General features: G+C 42.2%; 3 protein-coding genes across 3 annotated transcripts in view; 1 reads left to right on the top strand and 2 right to left on the bottom strand.

The window, feature by feature from the left end:
• Window positions 1-3,322: 3,322 nt before the first annotated feature.
• On the bottom strand, window positions 3,323-5,818 carry mtfr2 (mitochondrial fission regulator 2). Its single transcript, XM_020593359.1, has 7 exons — window positions 5,659-5,818; window positions 5,109-5,290; window positions 4,836-4,940; window positions 4,420-4,544; window positions 4,122-4,336; window positions 3,755-4,025; window positions 3,323-3,563 (listed from the first exon to the last, which is right to left on the bottom strand). The coding sequence occupies exons 2-7, from the start codon at window positions 5,178-5,180 to the stop codon at window positions 3,323-3,325; spliced, it is 1,029 nt and encodes a 342-aa protein (XP_020449015.1). The 5' UTR covers window positions 5,181-5,290; window positions 5,659-5,818.
• A 92-nt stretch (window positions 5,819-5,910) lies between these two features.
• armc1l (armadillo repeat containing 1, like) lies at window positions 5,911-9,631 on the top strand. The gene is made up of 7 exons (XM_020593472.1): window positions 5,911-5,990; window positions 6,345-6,529; window positions 6,987-7,078; window positions 7,313-7,493; window positions 7,573-7,689; window positions 8,794-8,868; window positions 8,987-9,631. The coding sequence occupies exons 2-7, from the start codon at window positions 6,377-6,379 to the stop codon at window positions 9,176-9,178; spliced, it is 810 nt and encodes a 269-aa protein (XP_020449128.1). The 5' UTR covers window positions 5,911-5,990; window positions 6,345-6,376; the 3' UTR covers window positions 9,179-9,631.
• The window catches only part of map7b (microtubule-associated protein 7b), an 18,925-nt gene continuing 9,740 nt past the window's right edge, over window positions 9,313-18,497 (bottom strand). Inside the window, exons 7-19 of the mRNA XM_020593358.1 lie at window positions 18,329-18,424; window positions 16,919-17,038; window positions 15,491-15,639; window positions 14,380-14,519; window positions 13,968-14,206; window positions 13,708-13,858; window positions 13,392-13,584; window positions 13,167-13,265; window positions 13,032-13,082; window positions 12,905-12,938; window positions 12,623-12,752; window positions 12,305-12,489; window positions 9,313-11,400 (exon numbers count right to left, since the gene is read on the bottom strand). Of these exons, the coding sequence (XP_020449014.1) occupies window positions 11,390-11,400; window positions 12,305-12,489; window positions 12,623-12,752; window positions 12,905-12,938; window positions 13,032-13,082; window positions 13,167-13,265; window positions 13,392-13,584; window positions 13,708-13,858; window positions 13,968-14,206; window positions 14,380-14,519; window positions 15,491-15,639; window positions 16,919-17,038; window positions 18,329-18,424 (1,598 nt within the window). The 3' untranslated portion in view covers window positions 9,313-11,389. The remainder of the gene's footprint in view (window positions 11,401-12,304; window positions 12,490-12,622; window positions 12,753-12,904; window positions 12,939-13,031; window positions 13,083-13,166; window positions 13,266-13,391; window positions 13,585-13,707; window positions 13,859-13,967; window positions 14,207-14,379; window positions 14,520-15,490; window positions 15,640-16,918; window positions 17,039-18,328; window positions 18,425-18,497) is intronic.

The raw sequence follows: 18,497 nt of genomic DNA, 5'->3' as shown, positions 1-18,497 counted from the left end.
GAGGAGTAAGGTTCCAGAGCCCAAGCTGTGCGTGGAGGTGAGCCCGACTAATAATATAACAAGAAGGGGGAATGTACTGGGTTTGTGCAAAACAGCAGAGGTAGTCTTTTTTATGTTCTGTGGTGAGTCACAGACAAGGGACAGGGGGCAGAGGGCTGGGAGGTAATGGACAGCGTTCAGCATCCTCACAGCCTGGTGGATGAAGCTGTTTGTAAGTCTGGTGGAGTGGGCCTGAACACTCCGATACTTTTTGTAAGTCTGATGGAGTGGGCCTGAACACTCCGATACCTTCTGAAGTGGGAGTGTGAGGCATGGGAGGTGTCATCATCAATGCTGATGGCTCTGCAGGTGATAAAAATGTCATTGAGGGCAGGCAGAGGGGCACCGATGGTCTTGCTGGCTGTATTCACTATGCGATGCAGGGTCCTTCTGCAGGAGGCAGTACAGGCTCCGTACCACACAGTGATGCAGCCATTGATGACGCCCTCAGTGGTGCCCTGGTAGAAAGAGCGCATTATGGGGGGTGGGACACTGGCTTTCCTCAGTTTGCGGAAGAAGTAGAGCGTGTTTGAGCCTTCATGGCCAGTGATATGGTGTTGTTGGTCCAGCAGAGGTCCTCAGAGATGTGCACCCCAGGAACTTGGTGCTGCTCACTCTCTCCACTACAGCAGTCGATGGTCAGTGGGGGATGCTTTAGAGGTTTTCTCCTGAAGTCCACAATGATCTCTTTAGTCTTCCCCACACTGAGGGAGAGGTTACTGCCCTTACACCATTGGACCAGTTGGCACACCTCACCCATTACTGACTTTGCATTCAAATGAGAAAATGGACTTAATGTCCTTGTTTGTTCAGATGAGTTCAAATTACTTTGCATTCAAATGAGAAAATGGACTGTCCTTGTTTGTTCAGATAAGTTCAAATGATCTATTCATCAATTTATACCAGAAATATTGAGGAAAATAGAACTCACCTTTTTTCTCTCTTGGCTGACGTTAAGCAGTTGACAGAGTTTTGGAATTCCTTGCATTAATGAATGTATACTGCAAAACAACATGGCAAATAAAAATTTTGGCTATGGTCATTAGGAACAGGATATTAAATGATTAAAAAACAGGTAACATTGGATCATTAAATGTTAATGTACACAGAGAAAATCAATTTAGACTGTTCTCATGTAGTTATAGGGAAGTGTGTCATGTTAGTTAACAACAATAGTACATAATTACAAAGTATACTATGTCAAACACTATGCTACATCTTTCAATTTTGACTCCTACATTCATGAAAGGTGGTCGTACCAGCACAAGGATTAAAGTCCCACACCAGTTTAAAGCATGGGTGAAGGAAAACATATAGACTCCTCCTTCTGCCAACTTATTTGGAAACAGTCACCATCAAATACTTGGCTAATTAAAAAAAGAAAATGAAACTTTTCTTTGCCCCCCAGCATCAGTCTGCTGGTTGGCCCAAAAAATGCCACACATAAAGTTACGGCACATTATTTAGCCTATTTTTGTCTAAGCCGTGTTAGAACTATACCAACAATAATATCATTGATAATATACAGTTCCTCCCAGCAGGTCACACGCAGCAGCAGATAAAACATATACAATAACTTAGACATAAAGCTAAAGGAGCAAAAACAAGTTCTATATATTCACTGGAAATTAAGTAAAAGTCTCTTTAAGAGACTTGTTCTCTAATTTACAAAGACTGGATAACATTTGGTCTTAAGTCTTTGAGAAGGGGTAAATATTGTATTGGTTCATAATAATCAAGAGAAAAACACAACTGGCCAGCACCGCAATACTAGATCTCTTAGGGACAGTATACTGGTGACGGCAGAGAGTCTTTTAAAGAAGCATCTGAAATTAATGTCAAAATATTTCTTCATCTCCAGCTGGTAGCAGCCTAGCAACAGTGTGAAATAGCATATGCATTATGATCTGTACCCTTTGTAGAAATTCAGTTCCACTCAGTGCTATAAAAGATGATGAGGAGCAAAAAAAAAATTAAAAAAAAGCACAAATTTTAGTTTTCACTACATTTGGACACAAAGTGAACTTGTAGGAAATGTGACAAGAACAGAATAAAACTGATCAGTGCACTTGAACACTTTAATAACAAAACAACCTGAAAAAGCAGTTGCATAGAATTGAGCTGTGTGAACCTCAAACCCACTTTATTTCACTTGGTTAAGGTAAGAATGAAATCCTCAGTGATTTCAGAAACATTAAGGTAGGAAGCTACAAGTTACAGTAAATACCTGCTTAAACACATTATTTCTGTTAAAAGAAGAGAGCTCTGCACAAAGGCATCACTGTATACATCACTTGAAAGAGCATCACTCCAATGTGCAAAAACAAAATGACTATCAAATCTGAACAATCGTTTTAATAAAAATATACAATCAAACCTCCCTTTCCATTGTGATACAAACCCTCTTACAAGGGTACAAACCAAAAAAAGAAAAGAAAAGAAATGTAGGTCAGCTGCTGCAGTAGTAATCCATTGGTGAGGCACATCTGGGAGAGCTGTGACTGGCTGATCAGAAGTTATCATTTAATGGGGAATCAGGTGACGGTGTCCCTGACCGCTTTTTTACAGAGGCCTCAGGTGAGCAGGCCTGCCCACAGCATAAATCTTACAGGCTCAGAATTTGCAACAACACACTACGGGAGACAAAATTAAAAAAGTACTTTGCAAAAAAAATCATTTACAACATGTGGCCTGGACAAAATTAAAAAAGCACTTTGCAAATAAAATCATTTACAATATGTGGCTCTGTTTCACATCTTTTAGCTGACAGGTCTGTGTTATGCCCTGTTTCCCATTGTCTGGTACCGGCTCAACTCAACTCTGGTGTCATCACATGTAAACATCCGGGTTCATCGGTGGCTGCAAAGTAGTGATGATTCTCTCTGACCAATCACTAGTCTGCAGTGTTTACACGTTATTGCTTGGTATCGCCTCAGCTTGCTTGGTACCAAAAATAGTACTAGGTACCAGGTACTCTCCCCATTAATTGATTGATGGAAAAACTAATTTTGACTGGTTCTCAACTCAATGTCAAAATGTTTAAAAGGAAGAAAAATGCAGGTATCCTGACGACACCACATCAGATCAGACACTTGGTTTCAAAAATGCTAAATCTCAGAAAAGCACTTACTGCATACAGCTTCTAATCAACAACCTGTCATATTGCACTTCCTTTCAGTATAGTAGTGTCTGAAAATGAACCCAAAACTGTGCTGAAATACAAGAATATAAGATCTCCATTTCCAAAACCCATATACAAATGTCTTAGGACTCAATCAAGGAATCAAGGAATCAATGAATAGACTAAGACAAAGGCGTGTGAGGACAGGGTGTGAAGATGGGAAAAAACCTTGGGAGTGTCCGGGCTGCCAAAAGGTGAGAGTTCTTTCTCTTTGTCAGAGGAAATGTTATGGCGATGATGGGCAAACTTTCTCTTTAGTGCCTCAGCAATAAGAGCAGCTGGGTCGTTAATCAATGCGGTGCCTCCCTTACTGTGTCTTCTGAGAGGTGTGCCCCCTGGTGATCTGGAGGAAAATATTTAGGGAGGGGACAGATATTACAAAAGGTAACAAAGGAATCAAATTATATTAATAAGGAAAAAATAATACAAGAAAACATTAAGATGTCATGAACCATCATATTTTAGGATATTAATATTGGTATAATACAATCAAAAACAATGACACACCCATACTCGATCAGTCCTAACACCTACCTCTCAACAGAACGCAATTTAACTTGATTCAAGTCCTTGAGAACATCCATCATAGAGGGCATGTCTTTAACTCCTGAACCCTTGTCCAGGTTTTTCACGTTCTTCCTGCGCTGGCGGATCAGCTCTAATACAGACATCTCAGTGGAGGAGCTAGGGCAGGGAGGAGGTGGAGGTGGAGGAGGAGGTGGTGGAGGAGCACAGCGAGGTGTGGAAGTTAGAGCTGGTGGAGGGGGGGGAGACATCATAGGGGCATTTTGGGGCTCAGTCAGGCCTAGAAAATGTTGAAAGAGAAAAAACTGAATATCACACTCGCTTCACATGCACAAAACATTTGTATATTTTGTGATAGTTGAGATGAGGTACAAACAATGTGTCGCTGAGGTGGGAGCAGCAGTAACAATCATGGCTATCTGAGCTCGTAGTTTGAGCAGCTCGTTCTCCAGCGCTGTGATCTTTTTCAGTGCATCTGGATTAATCTGTTGTACAGCTCGGCCTCCTCTCTGAGATCGAGTAGGGCCTGGTCCAGGGTATCGCACCACATCCCGGTTTACAGTACTCGGCTTCTTTGGAGGTAAATGGTTCCTGGGGAGACCACATATCAGTCTTAAATTTATTTGGCATTTTTGGCATCAGAATCCAACTAAAACTGTCCTGGGTGTTTGTACCTGGTCTTGGCAAAGCTGTTCCCCTCATCCTCAAACACCCACACGACGTCCGCGAATGAAGGAATGGCAGGTGTGTCCACGGTGACGTCAACACATCCATGGGTCCTAAAGGTGGCCAGAGGGATCTGAGGATGAAATGTGGACAGGGAGGAATTACACACTTGGACACAGACTACATGACAGAAGGAAGCCCACAACATCAGCTACCCTAGCTCTTCAGCATGTCATATCTCAGCTGAGCACTACTTACACAATGCAAAAATCAGCCATTAAAGAAGCAAGGTGTATTGCCTTACTATCAATTTGAACGTCGTTCAAACATGATTTTTGGGAAAACTGACAATCATCACTACCATACTTACCTAGATTGACTAACTGAGAAATAGCCTTCAGTCTTTTAGAAAGTTGTACAGTACCTGAAAGTGGACACGTGGTGTTGGTGTCAGTGGGAGGTTGGTTCCAATCATCCGCACAATGCTGCGATACTGACCGCACAGCTGACTGTCCCATACTGGAACCAGCTAAAGCAAACACATCACATAAAAAAAAAAACCTTGGCTGAAAATTGCGTCCTTACAAGTTAACATTTAGGGAGTGATGCAGCACTTCTGGTGGTTTAATAAGCCTGTGGATCCCAGTTGGAGAATCAGTAACACAGTTATAACAGAAATATGTCTGTGTGCACTCACCATGTCTGGATGCACTCCAAAGTACTCCAGGACCACGCGTAGCACATCCAGTATATCCTCTACTAAAGACATTGGAAGGACTTTTTCCTGAACTGGCTGAGACTGCAAAGCTCCTCTTTCTGCTGACTGACTCAGTGACAGGCCAACACAGACAGGAGGTCACTAAGTCACATACTTCACACCTGAAACAAAACAGAACACTGAGAATTAATTGAAAGTCAAAGCTCTGCTCACTTGGAATCCCTTATAAATAAACCTAAATCAAGAATTACAAGAACTTAGTGACTTATTTCACAACAAGATTGAGAAGAACGTGCTTTTCTCTTCAGTGGGCACAAACTGACGCAGCTGTCTGTACAGCTGGATGTTGACTCGCCTGCGAGATCGCACTGAACCAGCACAACGGATGGCTCGTAGTGACCTACAGTTTTAGCATAAAGACAGCAGCCCTCTGCGCTGGACAGTGCAGGTAACACGCAGGTACCGCAGTGTAGCTGCGCTGCCCATCAAGAGTAAAACACGCGAGGTAAGAAGAAACGTGTGTACTTACCGTAAATTCGTTTTCTTGTTAAAACGTGTGTTAGCATCTACATTTATTCGAAATCCTCATTGCGACCACAAACACTAACTAAAACAGCAGATAAACACGCAAAACTGAGTAGTTTCCGCCTCTCGCTCACGCGTCCACACAGCGTCTCTGAAGTCAAATAAAGCTGCAGCAGCAAAAACTAATCTGATTGGCTGTAGGTACAGAACTTGTCACGGAAAGCCAATAAGAGCGGGCGACCGTGCTGTGTACGTAACGGCCGGTGGACCAATTGCGTATCATGAAAACTTAGCACCAAATTTGTATTTTAGTGCACGAGCTGCGTCTTCTCGTGTGTAAGTAAAAGTTGACAAACGCTATTTTAATCGCACTTTCAAGGCGCACATATAATTTATAGTACTTTCACAGCTTTAATTACAAACTGTGTAACAAAACAAACTGAAATGTATTTCTCTTTAAATAAGCCAGTCTGTCAGCTTCTTAACGTGCCTAAAGTAGTTGTTAGCTTCTATAGTTAGCGCTTTAACTTGACAGGCTAATTTTGATCTAGCAGTTCTCCTGAACTGACGTTAGTTTCGTTCTTGTAGCTTTTAAACATCTACTAGTGACAGTGTAATCCTAAATTGTTATCCAGTTACATAACTTTAGCTTTCCCTGCAATTAAAGCACTTTGTAAATATCACTTCCAGTTTTAGGTCTGGTAACGGAAACGTTAACAAAAATGATGGACGCTTTGTCGGTGGTGAGCCAGCTCCGGGACCTGGCTTCTGAACCACAGAACCGTGAGGTGATAGTCCAGGACCAGGGCTGTCTTCCCGGGCTGGTACTTTTCCTGGACCACAAGGACCCAGACGTTCTTCTTGCAACTCTGCAGGTGGGTGAAAGAGGCTGGACGAATATGCGTCTCTGTATTTACCTGTACATTAAAATAACCATTAGTGTTTTTTTTAATGGCACAGCAATATAAATGCAATAAAAATGCACTTTGTATGCAATCCATCACAGTGAACATTGAAAGCTTGCATAGTTTCAAAACTGTTGTGTTTGAAAATGTTACTGGCAGGTTCAGACATCCAAGAATTGAGTGTGCTTCTGAAAAACCACTTACTTATTTCTAACAGCTACTGAATCTTATCATACTGCATGCCTCTTTTTGATTTCTGGATATACTACTTTGAAACCTGAGAGGTGAGAAATTAATGAAGTTGATTAGTGAGTTAGAGCATTTTTTTAATAAGTAGCACGTGGATCTGCTGGACCTTGGATCTTGCACTGTTGCAGCAAACACTAACATTATTTTAATTCCTCCTCCTGTGTTCGTCTGTCCTCAGACTCTGCGGTACTTGGCTGAGATGTCTCCCAACATCCCTATCATGAAGAATGAACTAGGTATGATGGTGAGCTTGGAGAATCTAATGGGAAGGTGAGGACCTTATTTATATATGATAATCCTCATGTTGATGTCTATACATGTTTTCTTGAAATGTCTAGAGTATTAGTAGAGTAAGTGTCTACCACATAATTTCCATGTCCATGCTTTTGTCACGCATGTATTTTTTGATGTTATAAGCCAAATCAAATAGTATTTTAACTTCAGGGTTGTATATTTGTTGTCATGTGAAAGGAGATATCATCACGAGCACAATTGTCTATACAGGGAGGGCCCCTCTGACATTACAGCCTTGGCTCAGGAGGTGTATGGCATTCTGAGCGCACCTGCTTATCCTGTGCCCCACACATATGAAAGGGAGAGGAGAAGGAAATCCCAGTTCTTTATCAACTCCTCCAACAAGAAGGCAAAGTCTGTCACTCTGCACATCCAGGGGCTCAACAGCACTGTGAGTAGGTTGGTCAGTCTATACACTCTGTAGCCTGACAGTAGCTATTGTTAACTAATACAGTCTCTCTGTTGTCAAGGACCAGCGAGGCCTGTGTGAGGAGGCTCTTCTCAAGGTCAGAGGAGTAATCAGCTTCACTTTTCAGATGGCCTCCAAGAGATGCACAGTCCGCATTCGCTCAGACCTGTCCACTGAGGTATATTCTTTGTTAGCTTGAAGTGCCCATGGCCTGCTCATTTTGCTCGTTTCCAGCCATTTCAAGTTTAATCTTGGGTATGTCTAGGTTATCTTGGCACCCCTCATAACTCCAGATAGTTTGTAATTGTTTCAGAATCAGAGAGCCAAAAAACCTCTTCCTTAAAATATTCACAAAACCAGGCACAGGTGAAAAATTCTGCTTTTACAGTGGTACTGGTGGATGTCTTTTTGCTCCCATAAGCTTTATTGAAAATACACACAACAAGCAAGGCACTATAACACTGCCCATATGGTGGGGGCAATGGTGGATGTCAGGCAAGCTCACATGAACGTGAGTGGCCTGGATTTTATGCCCATTCAAGGATATCTTTAAACTGTAATGTAATACTTAATTTTGTTAGGAAAAAAGTCTCACAAGTGAGAATTTGATAGACTTGTATAAACAAAGTTGCTTCTTTTCATTAATTTTCTACCGCTTAGTCCCTGAACGGGCTGGAGCCAATCCCAGCCGGCAATCGGGCGAAGGCGGGGTACAGGTCGCCAATCCATCGCAGGGCTAACACAGAGACAAACAACCACACACACGCGCACACTCCTATGGGCAATTTAGAGACACCAATCAACCTAAGCTGCATGTCTTTGGACTGTGGGAGGAAGCCGGAGTACCCGGAGAGAACCCACGCAAGCACGGGGAGAACATGCAAACTCCACACAGAAAGGTCCCGGGTGGGGCCCGAACCCAGAACCTTCTCGCTGTGAGGCAACAGTGCTGACCACTGTGCCACCGTGCTGCCCCAAGTTGCTTCTGCATAGATGTAATAGAACGTACACATTTTTTGAGCTCTGGGCCATGTCTAGGTATTTTTACTAGGCTAGGACAGAGGCTGTTCATCAAATAGAGAATTCACCATTGTAACATTGTATGAGTCAAAAAACAAGGAAAAGCATGCCATGGGCCTTTTAGAATCCTTCCAGTTATTGCATTTGTTCAAATGCATTAGTAAATCTACTGAGGAATCTGGCTTAAATAAACTGTGCATCTGGTCCAATTGGTGTCAGTAAATCCCAGACAGCTTCTTCCCTGTTTTCTCTTCATTTGCAGAGTCTGGCATCTGCCATTGCTGCCACTAAAGTGTTGTCAGCCCAACAGGTGGTGAAGAACGAGGCAGGAGAAGAGGTGAGTGAATTTTGACTACACATTCTGAGGATCCACTGATGGCAGAACCCAAGAGCTATGGGTGCAGGTTCATAATAAGCTTTTAAAACTATGTTTTTCTCCTCAATGTTTTCTTCAGGTATTGATTCCTCTGAACACATCTGGAGTGAAGGTGCAACAAAACTCAGCTCTACCAGACTATCTCCCAGAAGAGGAGAGCCCAGTGCAGGAGGTTGACAGAGCTATTTCTCGCACCACAGCTAAGGAAGATTCCAGTGGAAGCTGGCTCAACGCAGCCGCCGGCTTCCTCACAAAAACCTTCTACTGGTGAAACTGGAGCAGTTTTACTCTGAGGCCCAGTGTTGCAGAACTGTGCTAAAAGACTACTCCTTGTGCATGATACTGGAAAGGAATAACTTAGCACACCACAGGAGTACATCCTGGCTTTGTGTGCATTATGTGAACTTCAAACTTTCGTCAGAATAATCAACCGCTTCACAACCACTTTTGATTTTAAGATTTAGCTCTATTCTACTTTGAGTAGAATGGAAGCATACTTGAAAAAAACGACAACCTTGATTTACATAATTCCTGCTACTTTTCTAAGTGTAAATATTTTCTTTAAATGTCAAACGATTTTCTTCCTTCTACATGAGTTAAAATTGTTCCTTGTAGTTAGTTGGTAGTTTTTGGTTTAAGCCAAAATAAATGTACAAAATATTAGTTGACAATGTGCACTGTGTGATTTGTCTGCTGTTCTCAAACTATAAAACGGACAAGATAAGTGCAAGGCTGAATGAGTGAATCATTCAAAAAGTTTTATTTACTTGCCAAAGAGTACAGCTGCAGCAGTTGTACAAAGATTGCAGTTTTAGTGTGGTTCAAAAACACTCAAGCCCATAGCCCCATTTTCCTCTGAATTAAAGGGTTTGTTAGTGTTCAAAGCCCTGTGGCCAGTCCTTGTGGATATAATAGAGGTGCTTATTATACCCTGGATTTGATGTTTGCAAGCTCAGTGACGTTACCATATTTAAAAATGTCATGCTGTGTACTACTGACAAAGCAGCACTACACAACCAGGCCTTCGGTAAATGTTCTGAAGCTTCCTTCCCTTTTGATACTGCAAAATTTAAACAAAGTACTAATGTTTGATAAGAAAATGCCAAGAACATTACTGGGAGTCAGTTAAAGATGCAAGTGAAGATCACAGTAGTCTAATTATTTGAATCTTCATTGTTCCTGTGAAAAGCTGTATGAAGGACAATCAGGCTCTAACATAGTCAAGCATCATGAGATGAACTCATGATCTTAATACTTTAACAAAATTTTTAAAAAGCCTGGCTGAGCAGGTGGCCAGAATGTGAAAGCTCATCCTGAGAATGCATATCTTCATTTCAGTGGGAACAGGTGAGTCACCTCAGTCCCTCTACACTGTGGTAAGGCAAAGAAACAGCAGCATTTCTTAAATCCATAAACAATGAAGATCAGATTATTGCAGAATTATCAGGTGACTATTTTAATCCATTCTGTACTCATTTGGCCAAAACAAAGGTTATTTTTCAATACAAACTGGCTAACCTACAGCAAGTTCCTCCAACACAGTCATGTTCGACATCGTGACAGGATGTAGGATGCAGCTGTGACGGTAAATAAGTGAAAGGAAGGGGCAGGGCTAAACATCAAAGCATATATTCCTTTTTCAATCTGAACAGAAAATGAAGACGGGATGAAGAAAATAATCGTTATCTGTACAGCAATTAAATAAAACTAAATAAAATTAGCACTTTACACCCTGACTGTCAGTTTTCTTGGACGACATTATTTTCTTTTTGTCATTATTTAACTTAAACTCTATACTCCAATGGCCCCTGCCTCTCCAAATAAACTATAGTCTTCAACGCTGTAGACACAGAAAAAAATGACATTACACAAATATGTCTTAATACAACTGACATCGTTCATACTGTACATCCCATCTTGTCTGTAACATTGCAACAGAAATGTTGAAACAAGAATGATGAGGTTCCTTTTAGAAAGAACACACGTTATTAAACCTTGTAATTCTGGGCCTGCTGTGCAAGTTTCACTGCTGATTCTGTCAATGACTAAAGTGTGTTCTATAGAAACAACTTCAAGTATCATGACTGATCTCAGTTTATATTATTAGTCTCTCATTCACTCTCTCACACACACACATCACAAGAGTCAAAAGATGGAATACTCTTATTGCCCTCCTGCGATTTCAGGACATTCACTTCAGAATCAGGTAGCTGGGGCCGTACACACGACATTATGGCCGAGTGTAAACATAGAGACAGAAAGATTATCCATTCCCCAGAGAGTCTGCTGAGGGAACAGTAACTCTCTGGAGATGCTTTAGGGAGATCTTTGGGAAATGGCTGCTCTCCCCCACTGGCGGGGGGATAGAAAGTACACCGCTGGTGCTGTGAGCCCTTCCAACAGCTCTGTGTTTCTCCACTTCTCTCTGACCAACTCTGTTCCAATCTCTCTGGGTGTGGAATCATCTTAGTCTAACAGGACATCAGGCGACATCTAGGGCAACAAAGAAAAACATCAGTTCCAATGAAGGTTGAGACAGATTTAAACCTCATCACAAAGTCTCCACTTCATAAATAAAACATAGTTCTTAGTAGTACTGCAGTATGCTGTTGTACAGTATGCTGTGTGTGGTGTAAAATCTCTGTCAAAAACAGTCTTTCCTTTATATTAATGTTACACAGCCTGTGACACCTCTAGTACTAACGGGCTCTTAGTGATAGGATTACTATCAAACTGTTCTGTTGTCATAATACTGAAAACTAGTATTGCAAGTTGTTCTGCAAACATCAGACATGGAAATCTAATAGTACACTAAGCCAACTGCCAATTTCAACAAAGAAGGCGCAGTATGCAAAGATCTAAACCAAAAAAAAGATCAAAAGCTGAAAGAGACTGATGAAATAAAAGCAAGGCAGGACTCTATGAGAAAAGTCAGTGTAGAATGAACTTAACACATGATAACTTCAGTTAGCTTGAACCTGCTGCATTTCCCCTAAAGGTGGGTATGGTGGCTCTATAGCTAGTGCTAATTTCACTATCAGTGTTTCATTGTAGAGACTTGTTGAAACAAAAAGTCACATTAAATGGCACTACCGAGGGAACCGGTTAGCCTCAGAGAGAGCTCAGAATAAATATGATTTCAGTCAAATCATTTTTCACACTTATCTCTGAGTCAGAAGGAAAGCAAATACAAGATACTGCCATCCGGGGTAGCCATTAAGGCTAACTGCATAGGACGATCACTGACCACCCAGTTATCAGGTCAACGCGGACATATACCATGAAGTTGGTGGACCTGAGACCGTTTTTTTTTTTTTTAAAGAACGGTCTAAAATCATTGCAGCAGAGGCCTGCATGAATAAATTAAGAATAAAACAGAAAAGTTGTGTTTACTGACCCGGTCCCTGCTGGGCTGATATATCCTCTCTTCCACTCAGAGGTTTTAGGAGGCCGTTCTCTCTAAAGGCTATGAAAGAAACCCTCTCCTCCTCCTCCTGCTGCTGCTGCTCCTCTTCTCCTTCAGGAGGAGACAACCTGGGATGTGAAGGCAGTACAATCACCTCTTCAAATTCCCCGTTCTCCCTGGAAATACAAAACGAAAGGGGCGGAAAAATACATTTTTACAATTTTCCCCTTAACAATGTGGCAGATTGCAGCAACACAAACATGGTGTATGGTGTAACGTCTTTGCTGTGCTGTTGGTCTACAACTCTACCTCTGGTCAGAATTGCTCAGTGCTGAAGTGTCGGGGTTTGGGCTGGTGCCAGGCTGGTGACTGTCGCCATTGCTGTTATGTGTCTCTGACACAGTCACTGCAGATGGAGCGGGATAGGCAGGGGTCACTACTGATGAAAGAAGACACAGCATCATGGGAACAACTACAGTGGATATCTTGTAAACGTACAATAAGATAATGAAAGCTACCCCTGCAAAGATAATTATTCATTTTCAAAATAATAACAGTATAATTACAGAAAGTAATGATAAATTAAGTTACCTGCACTGTCTCCATTCCTATTAGGAATAACTTTCTAGAGATGGGGATGCATAAAGAGAATGACCACTCAGGAAACACAAATTCGTCACAGTCAAATGTTAGATTTCAGCATATTTTTGTCTTTTACCTTCTCTGGTGTGTCTGAACGTCTTGTTCTCTTCATGATCTCCTCCAGACGCTGGTGATTAGAAAAAAGATTCTACAATGCAATGTACATTTGAAACATTATGAAATACTATATGTGTGTGAATATGTGTGTCACCTTTTTTCTCTCCAGGCGTTCAGCCTCCTCTTTCTGGAAGCGTTTCTCTCTCTCCTGCCTCAGCCGCTCTGCCTCCTCTCTCTGTCGAGACTCTTCTTCCTCTTTCTAACACACACACACAAACACACAGATCTATTATGTTGTGAGATCAAACTTTCTGTGATAGGTCTGCTAAGCTTGGTCTTATAGTAAATAAAGTAAATTCACTTGTCCACTTTTATTGACCTGTTTTTGGAGTTTCTCTGCATCCTCTCTCTCTTTTTGAAGTCTCTCTTCCTCTGCTTTCCTCTCTTCCTCCTCCCTCCTTCTCCTCTCCTCCTCCTCCCTCTCTCTCCTCTCCTCCGCTTGCCGCTGAGCCTCCTCTTCTCTCTTTGCTCGCTCCTCTGCCTTTCGGCGAGCCAACTCCTCCTTTGCTAACCTGTACAGAGACACAAATGATTCACAGTCAAGGATGCCCATACACACACCCTCTGTATTATCCATCTAATTACACACTCTCCAGAACACACACCCATGTTCACATACAGCAAAGCCAGCATACCTCGCCTGCTCCTCCTGTAGCCTGCGCTCCTCCTCGTCTCGCTCCCTTTGCTCACGGGCCAGTCGCCTTTTCTCAGTCAGGATACGACTCGCCTCCTCTGGGTCTGTAGTGCCTGCTGAGGGCTTCTGGGCTGCAGGACTGCTTACACTCTCTAGGAGATATTATAAATGACCTGTGTATCTTTTAAACGACTAATAAAAGCTTAACCATTGAGGTTGTGTGGTATGTATGTAGGTGTGAAGGGGTTACTAGTAACCGACCGCTGGTTGCTGTTGGTGCTGCTGGTGTGTGTTCAGCTGGGCTCTTGTTCTGGCCCAGCGGCTGAGGTCGAGGCTGAAGAGGACTGAGGACCTGCTCTTCCTCTTCAGATCTGGTGGGTGTTGGTGAGCGGGGGCTCTTGGTTGTAATCCTGACAGGACGAACATTTCCAGTTTCTTCAGCCCCTGGAGACTTAAGCAGTTTGGGGGTTGGAGGATGTCCTGCTGGCTTCTGGGGAGGCCTGTATGCAAGGAAAAAACAGCATTTGTCAAAAAGGACTGTGGAGGGATTATATTTCATTAAAGATCCAAGTACTGTATATCAGGAAAATAACTACATTACTTGACCAAAATCTCATCATGTAGTTACACCCTCTTCCTGCTCAGTAATCCATCCATGGGCTTATACTCCTACCTGCAAGAAGAGGGTGCTGTCAATTTGCTGTTCTTCTTTCCTGGAGAAGAAGTGCGTTTCTTGGGGGGCAGAGTCAGAATGGGAGCCAGTGGGACAGACAGGTTGCTCCATGATTTCCTGACATTGTCACGATCCTTCTGCTGTTTGTGCAGGAGATGCAGGGGAACAAAGAAATATTATTCAAAATGGGCAGGAATGTTTGTAGGCATACTGTCAGTGAAATATTATTCAAAATGGGCAGGAATGTTTGTCACTTAAGCAGGACCCTGGCAGGCATACCATCAGTGAAACAGCTGTCCACAGTAAAAGTCCTTAGCAACACAGACACAGTAATCAGGTGATACAGATGGTAGTCAGAACCAGGTGCACTACTGACACCAGTAGCAGATGATCAGTAACAGGATAAGGCTCAGACAGCCTTCATCTGGCCATGCATGACCTCTGACACCAAGTCATGACAGCGACTGGGTCTAGATTTTGGGTACCTGTGCAGTATGGTGCGCATGCATGTGCCTGTGTGTCACCATACAGTGCAGAAGATGTCCTGCTTCCAAGGCTGTAATTGCATAAGCTGTGACCCAGCAGCAGACAGTTGGACTGCATGTGTGTGTGTGTGTGTGTAGAGTTAGAAACACTGATATAGTGTCTGACTGATCTGAGACAACACCAACATAGAGTTAGAAACACTGATATAGTGTCTGATTGATCTGAGACTTGAAAAACATGAAAAAGACCAGAAAGAGGAGACAAATGTGGTAAAATAAAAGAACCACACAAAAAAACCAGGATCAGAAATACTATAGCAATTATATTTAAATATATTATTTAATGAAAGCGTTTACACTATCACATGACCATACAAGCACCTCAAACCTGACAGTATAAACAGTTTCATAACTTACTGGCAATATGGCAGCTGTCTTAAGTATTTAATTTCAATTCAATTCAATTTGTATAGCTACAAATCACAACAAAAGTCTTCTAAGTACACTTTATAAAGTAGGTCTTCTATTATTATTATTATTATTATAAAAGAAAAGCCAACAAATCCCTAAACGTTTATTCTTTAGATATTCAGTAAAACAGGGGCAGGTTTAACGACCTGACCTACCTGTGTAGCTCCACTTGTCCTCCTGCGTGGAGTGGTGGAGGAGGATGAGGCCATCTCCCTGCTACGGCTCCTCTCCTGGCTGCGGCAGGGAGGAACCAGCTGGGTCTGCAGTGCCCTGAAGGATACGGAGCCCATGTGGTGGCAAGACACTGAGCGAGGACACACAGGCATGACTACAGTGAATTACGAGGTGGGAGTTTGGAGTGGTTTGAGAAGGGTATGGATCGGGACAGTGTGAGGGTTTGTGGTACACCGATAAGGATTTGATAGACAGGAGCGTCAAGCATATGATAAGGAAAAAAGGGAGGAACGTGTTAATAAGGAGAAGCCATGGGTTTGGGAAGATCAATGTAAGAGTGAAAGTCATGAAAAGATGATGGAAAAAGAGAAAGAAGGCATTAGTGCTAGTGACTGGCTGAACAGCTGCTAACATACTGTAACCATCACTTAGGCCCTGCATGTTAAAGAATGTTTCTGAAAGTTATACTTTTCATCAGGCTGACTGATCACATTAAAAATAAAAATAAAACCTTTAATCAATTTCAGTGTAAGGCTATTCATCTAGGAGAACAAATGATGCCAACTGGACAACACTCCTTTCATTTTGTACCATCATACTTGTAGATGGGACTCTACTGTCCTATCTAGTCAGAATAAATTATTCAATATTAACATACACATTAGACCCAACACCACACACAGGAACTGAGCAAGCAGCAAAATGCATGCAAGAGGTGCACCTTCACGCACAGCAGGCCATGCTGAATGTTTGTTTGCAGAGCAGAGTAAAGCAAAAGGTCCAGTGTTTTGTGTGCAGGTCAAGGCAGGTGAGTTGTGTTATTCAAAAAACAAGACGGAACAAAAGCTTCCTTTATGTGATGGAAACAGGTAGAGTGGAATCAACAACTCAAAGTTGTGCACTTTACAGTTCATAATACTTGAGATAAATCATTTCAACACCCACTGAAACTGAAATTCTTCTGGTCCCTACAAGGATGGCTGAGTCCCCACAAGGTGAGCGTGTTAAAAGGGTTCGGTCCTCATGATGCAAGTAATACAAAGGCACCTGCACACACACACACCATCTAAAGTCACTGGTGCCATGGTAACCACTGAGGTAGACAAGGAATGATATCAGTAGAGGAACACTTCCAGAACAGCTTACCTGTTTTAGACCTGTGTGTGCATGTGTGTGTGAGCTTTGAGCACTTGATACAAGCTGGTGATGGCACTTGTGACGTGCAATGCTTTAATTCCGCACAAATCTAATTAACATGTGACAATGTTTTGCTCAAGAGGCCAAAATATAAACAGCAAAATTACACCTAGCACTATCAGCTACTATAGGTCACTTTTGTGCATTTCCATTCAACATCCTCTGTTTCACTCACCAGGAAGGTCCTGTTACGAGGGATGAGTGTCTGTTACCTGTTTGCTCTCCAGACAGACTCATGGCGCTGCGGCTACGGGCCAGGTAGGAGTGTGTTGGCTGCTGCAGGCGGCTCACTATACTGCTCTCCCATGGTGTCAGTGGAAGGCGGCGCAGGCCTGAGCACACACAGACAAGTAACATGTGAGGTTTCATAACAAGTAAAACTATTATCCACCCACTGATTAGCTTAAGCAACCAAAGCAGATTAGAAATGTTGCATAATTACTGTTTTCCTTGCACTGCACAGTAATGTAGGCAAGTAGGTAGGAAACTGAAAGTGAAGGAGTAACTGTACCCAGGCTGTTACACCCACACCTGCATGCACTAGACTGTGAATTATGAGAGGGAGCAAACAGTTTGAGGTGAAACGCAAACCCAAGGCAAACGCAGGGAGGAGCACATTCAGATAAAAGGACAAAGGATATACTGAATATGTATCTAAGAAAATGGTCTTTATGAAATCTATGAATTAATCCGGAAAAGAATTCAATAAGTTCTGAAAAAGCTTTTAGGCAAATAATAAAAAAAACCACAGCCTTTAATACATTGGTGGGATTATTGCCCAATCATATGCAATGTGTAGCTTATACCCAAAGTGGACAGTGCAACAATTAATTCATCTTCATGATGACCTAATTTGCCACTTAAAGGAAAATTCATCAAGGAAAACATGCAGCATTGCTCGCTACAATAACAAAACAGAGTGCATGGTTGCAAGTTTCAGGGTGAGGGGCAAAGATACAACTGGACTGGAAACTGTACAAAGGAATCTTCTAATCCTCACCACTTTTTCAAGAAATGCATGGTGTTTGTGTTACACTCAGTTAATGCGTGATGCTTCTCAGAATGTTCATATTAGGGAGCAGAGTTTGACTTGGCAGCGTAAAGCAGGGCACATGACTATATTTTATGTCTAATTAATTATATGCATGTCCAATTGTTGAAACTTGGGTGTCAATTTTCAGCTGGGATAAAGTCAGCGTACAGTGTTCCCTCAAAAAACAAAAAGATTATCCCACAGAGGATCAGAGAAAGGGGTCATGCCGGGGGAGGGGGGGATGAAATGCACAAACACGTGCACATATAAACTGCATTCTGTTAGCCGAATGTGAACATTTGACTTGATGATATTACTGTAAATATAATCTCAAAAAACAGCATTCTGTATTAGTAGGACTTCTAAATTAGCATTTAGTCAGATAACATGTCTATTACATGCCTTCCAAATTTACACACACCATTATTAATGATGGCCTTGTTTTGTTAATTTCACTAAAATTGTGTGCAAACTAATGAGGACTTCCTTCTGTGTGAAATATCTCAACAGGTTCCAGCCCATGATCTTTCTGCTTTGCAACACAGTGGGTAGGAATGTGACCAATCTCCAAAAAGTTTCCCAAAACCACCTGTGTTTTTGTGCTGGGTGGTCTTTCCCTGGCGTAGGAGGGGTTTGGACTGAGCTTTGTTAATGACAGGGGAGGAGGCTGTTCTCATCTGTAAGCCTGTCGGCAACATAGGAACCACAAACAATACATGACCTAATTGTTAGATTAGTAATTGAAAAAACATACCTTG

The sequence above is a fragment of the Monopterus albus genome, unplaced genomic scaffold (assembly GCF_001952655.1).
Source record: "Monopterus albus unplaced genomic scaffold, M_albus_1.0 scaffold19.1, whole genome shotgun sequence".
NCBI classification, from domain to species: Eukaryota; Metazoa; Chordata; class Actinopteri; order Synbranchiformes; family Synbranchidae; genus Monopterus; species Monopterus albus.
The sequence above is the reverse complement of the archived record's forward strand: the minus strand, read 5'-3'. Positions and strand labels throughout refer to the sequence as shown.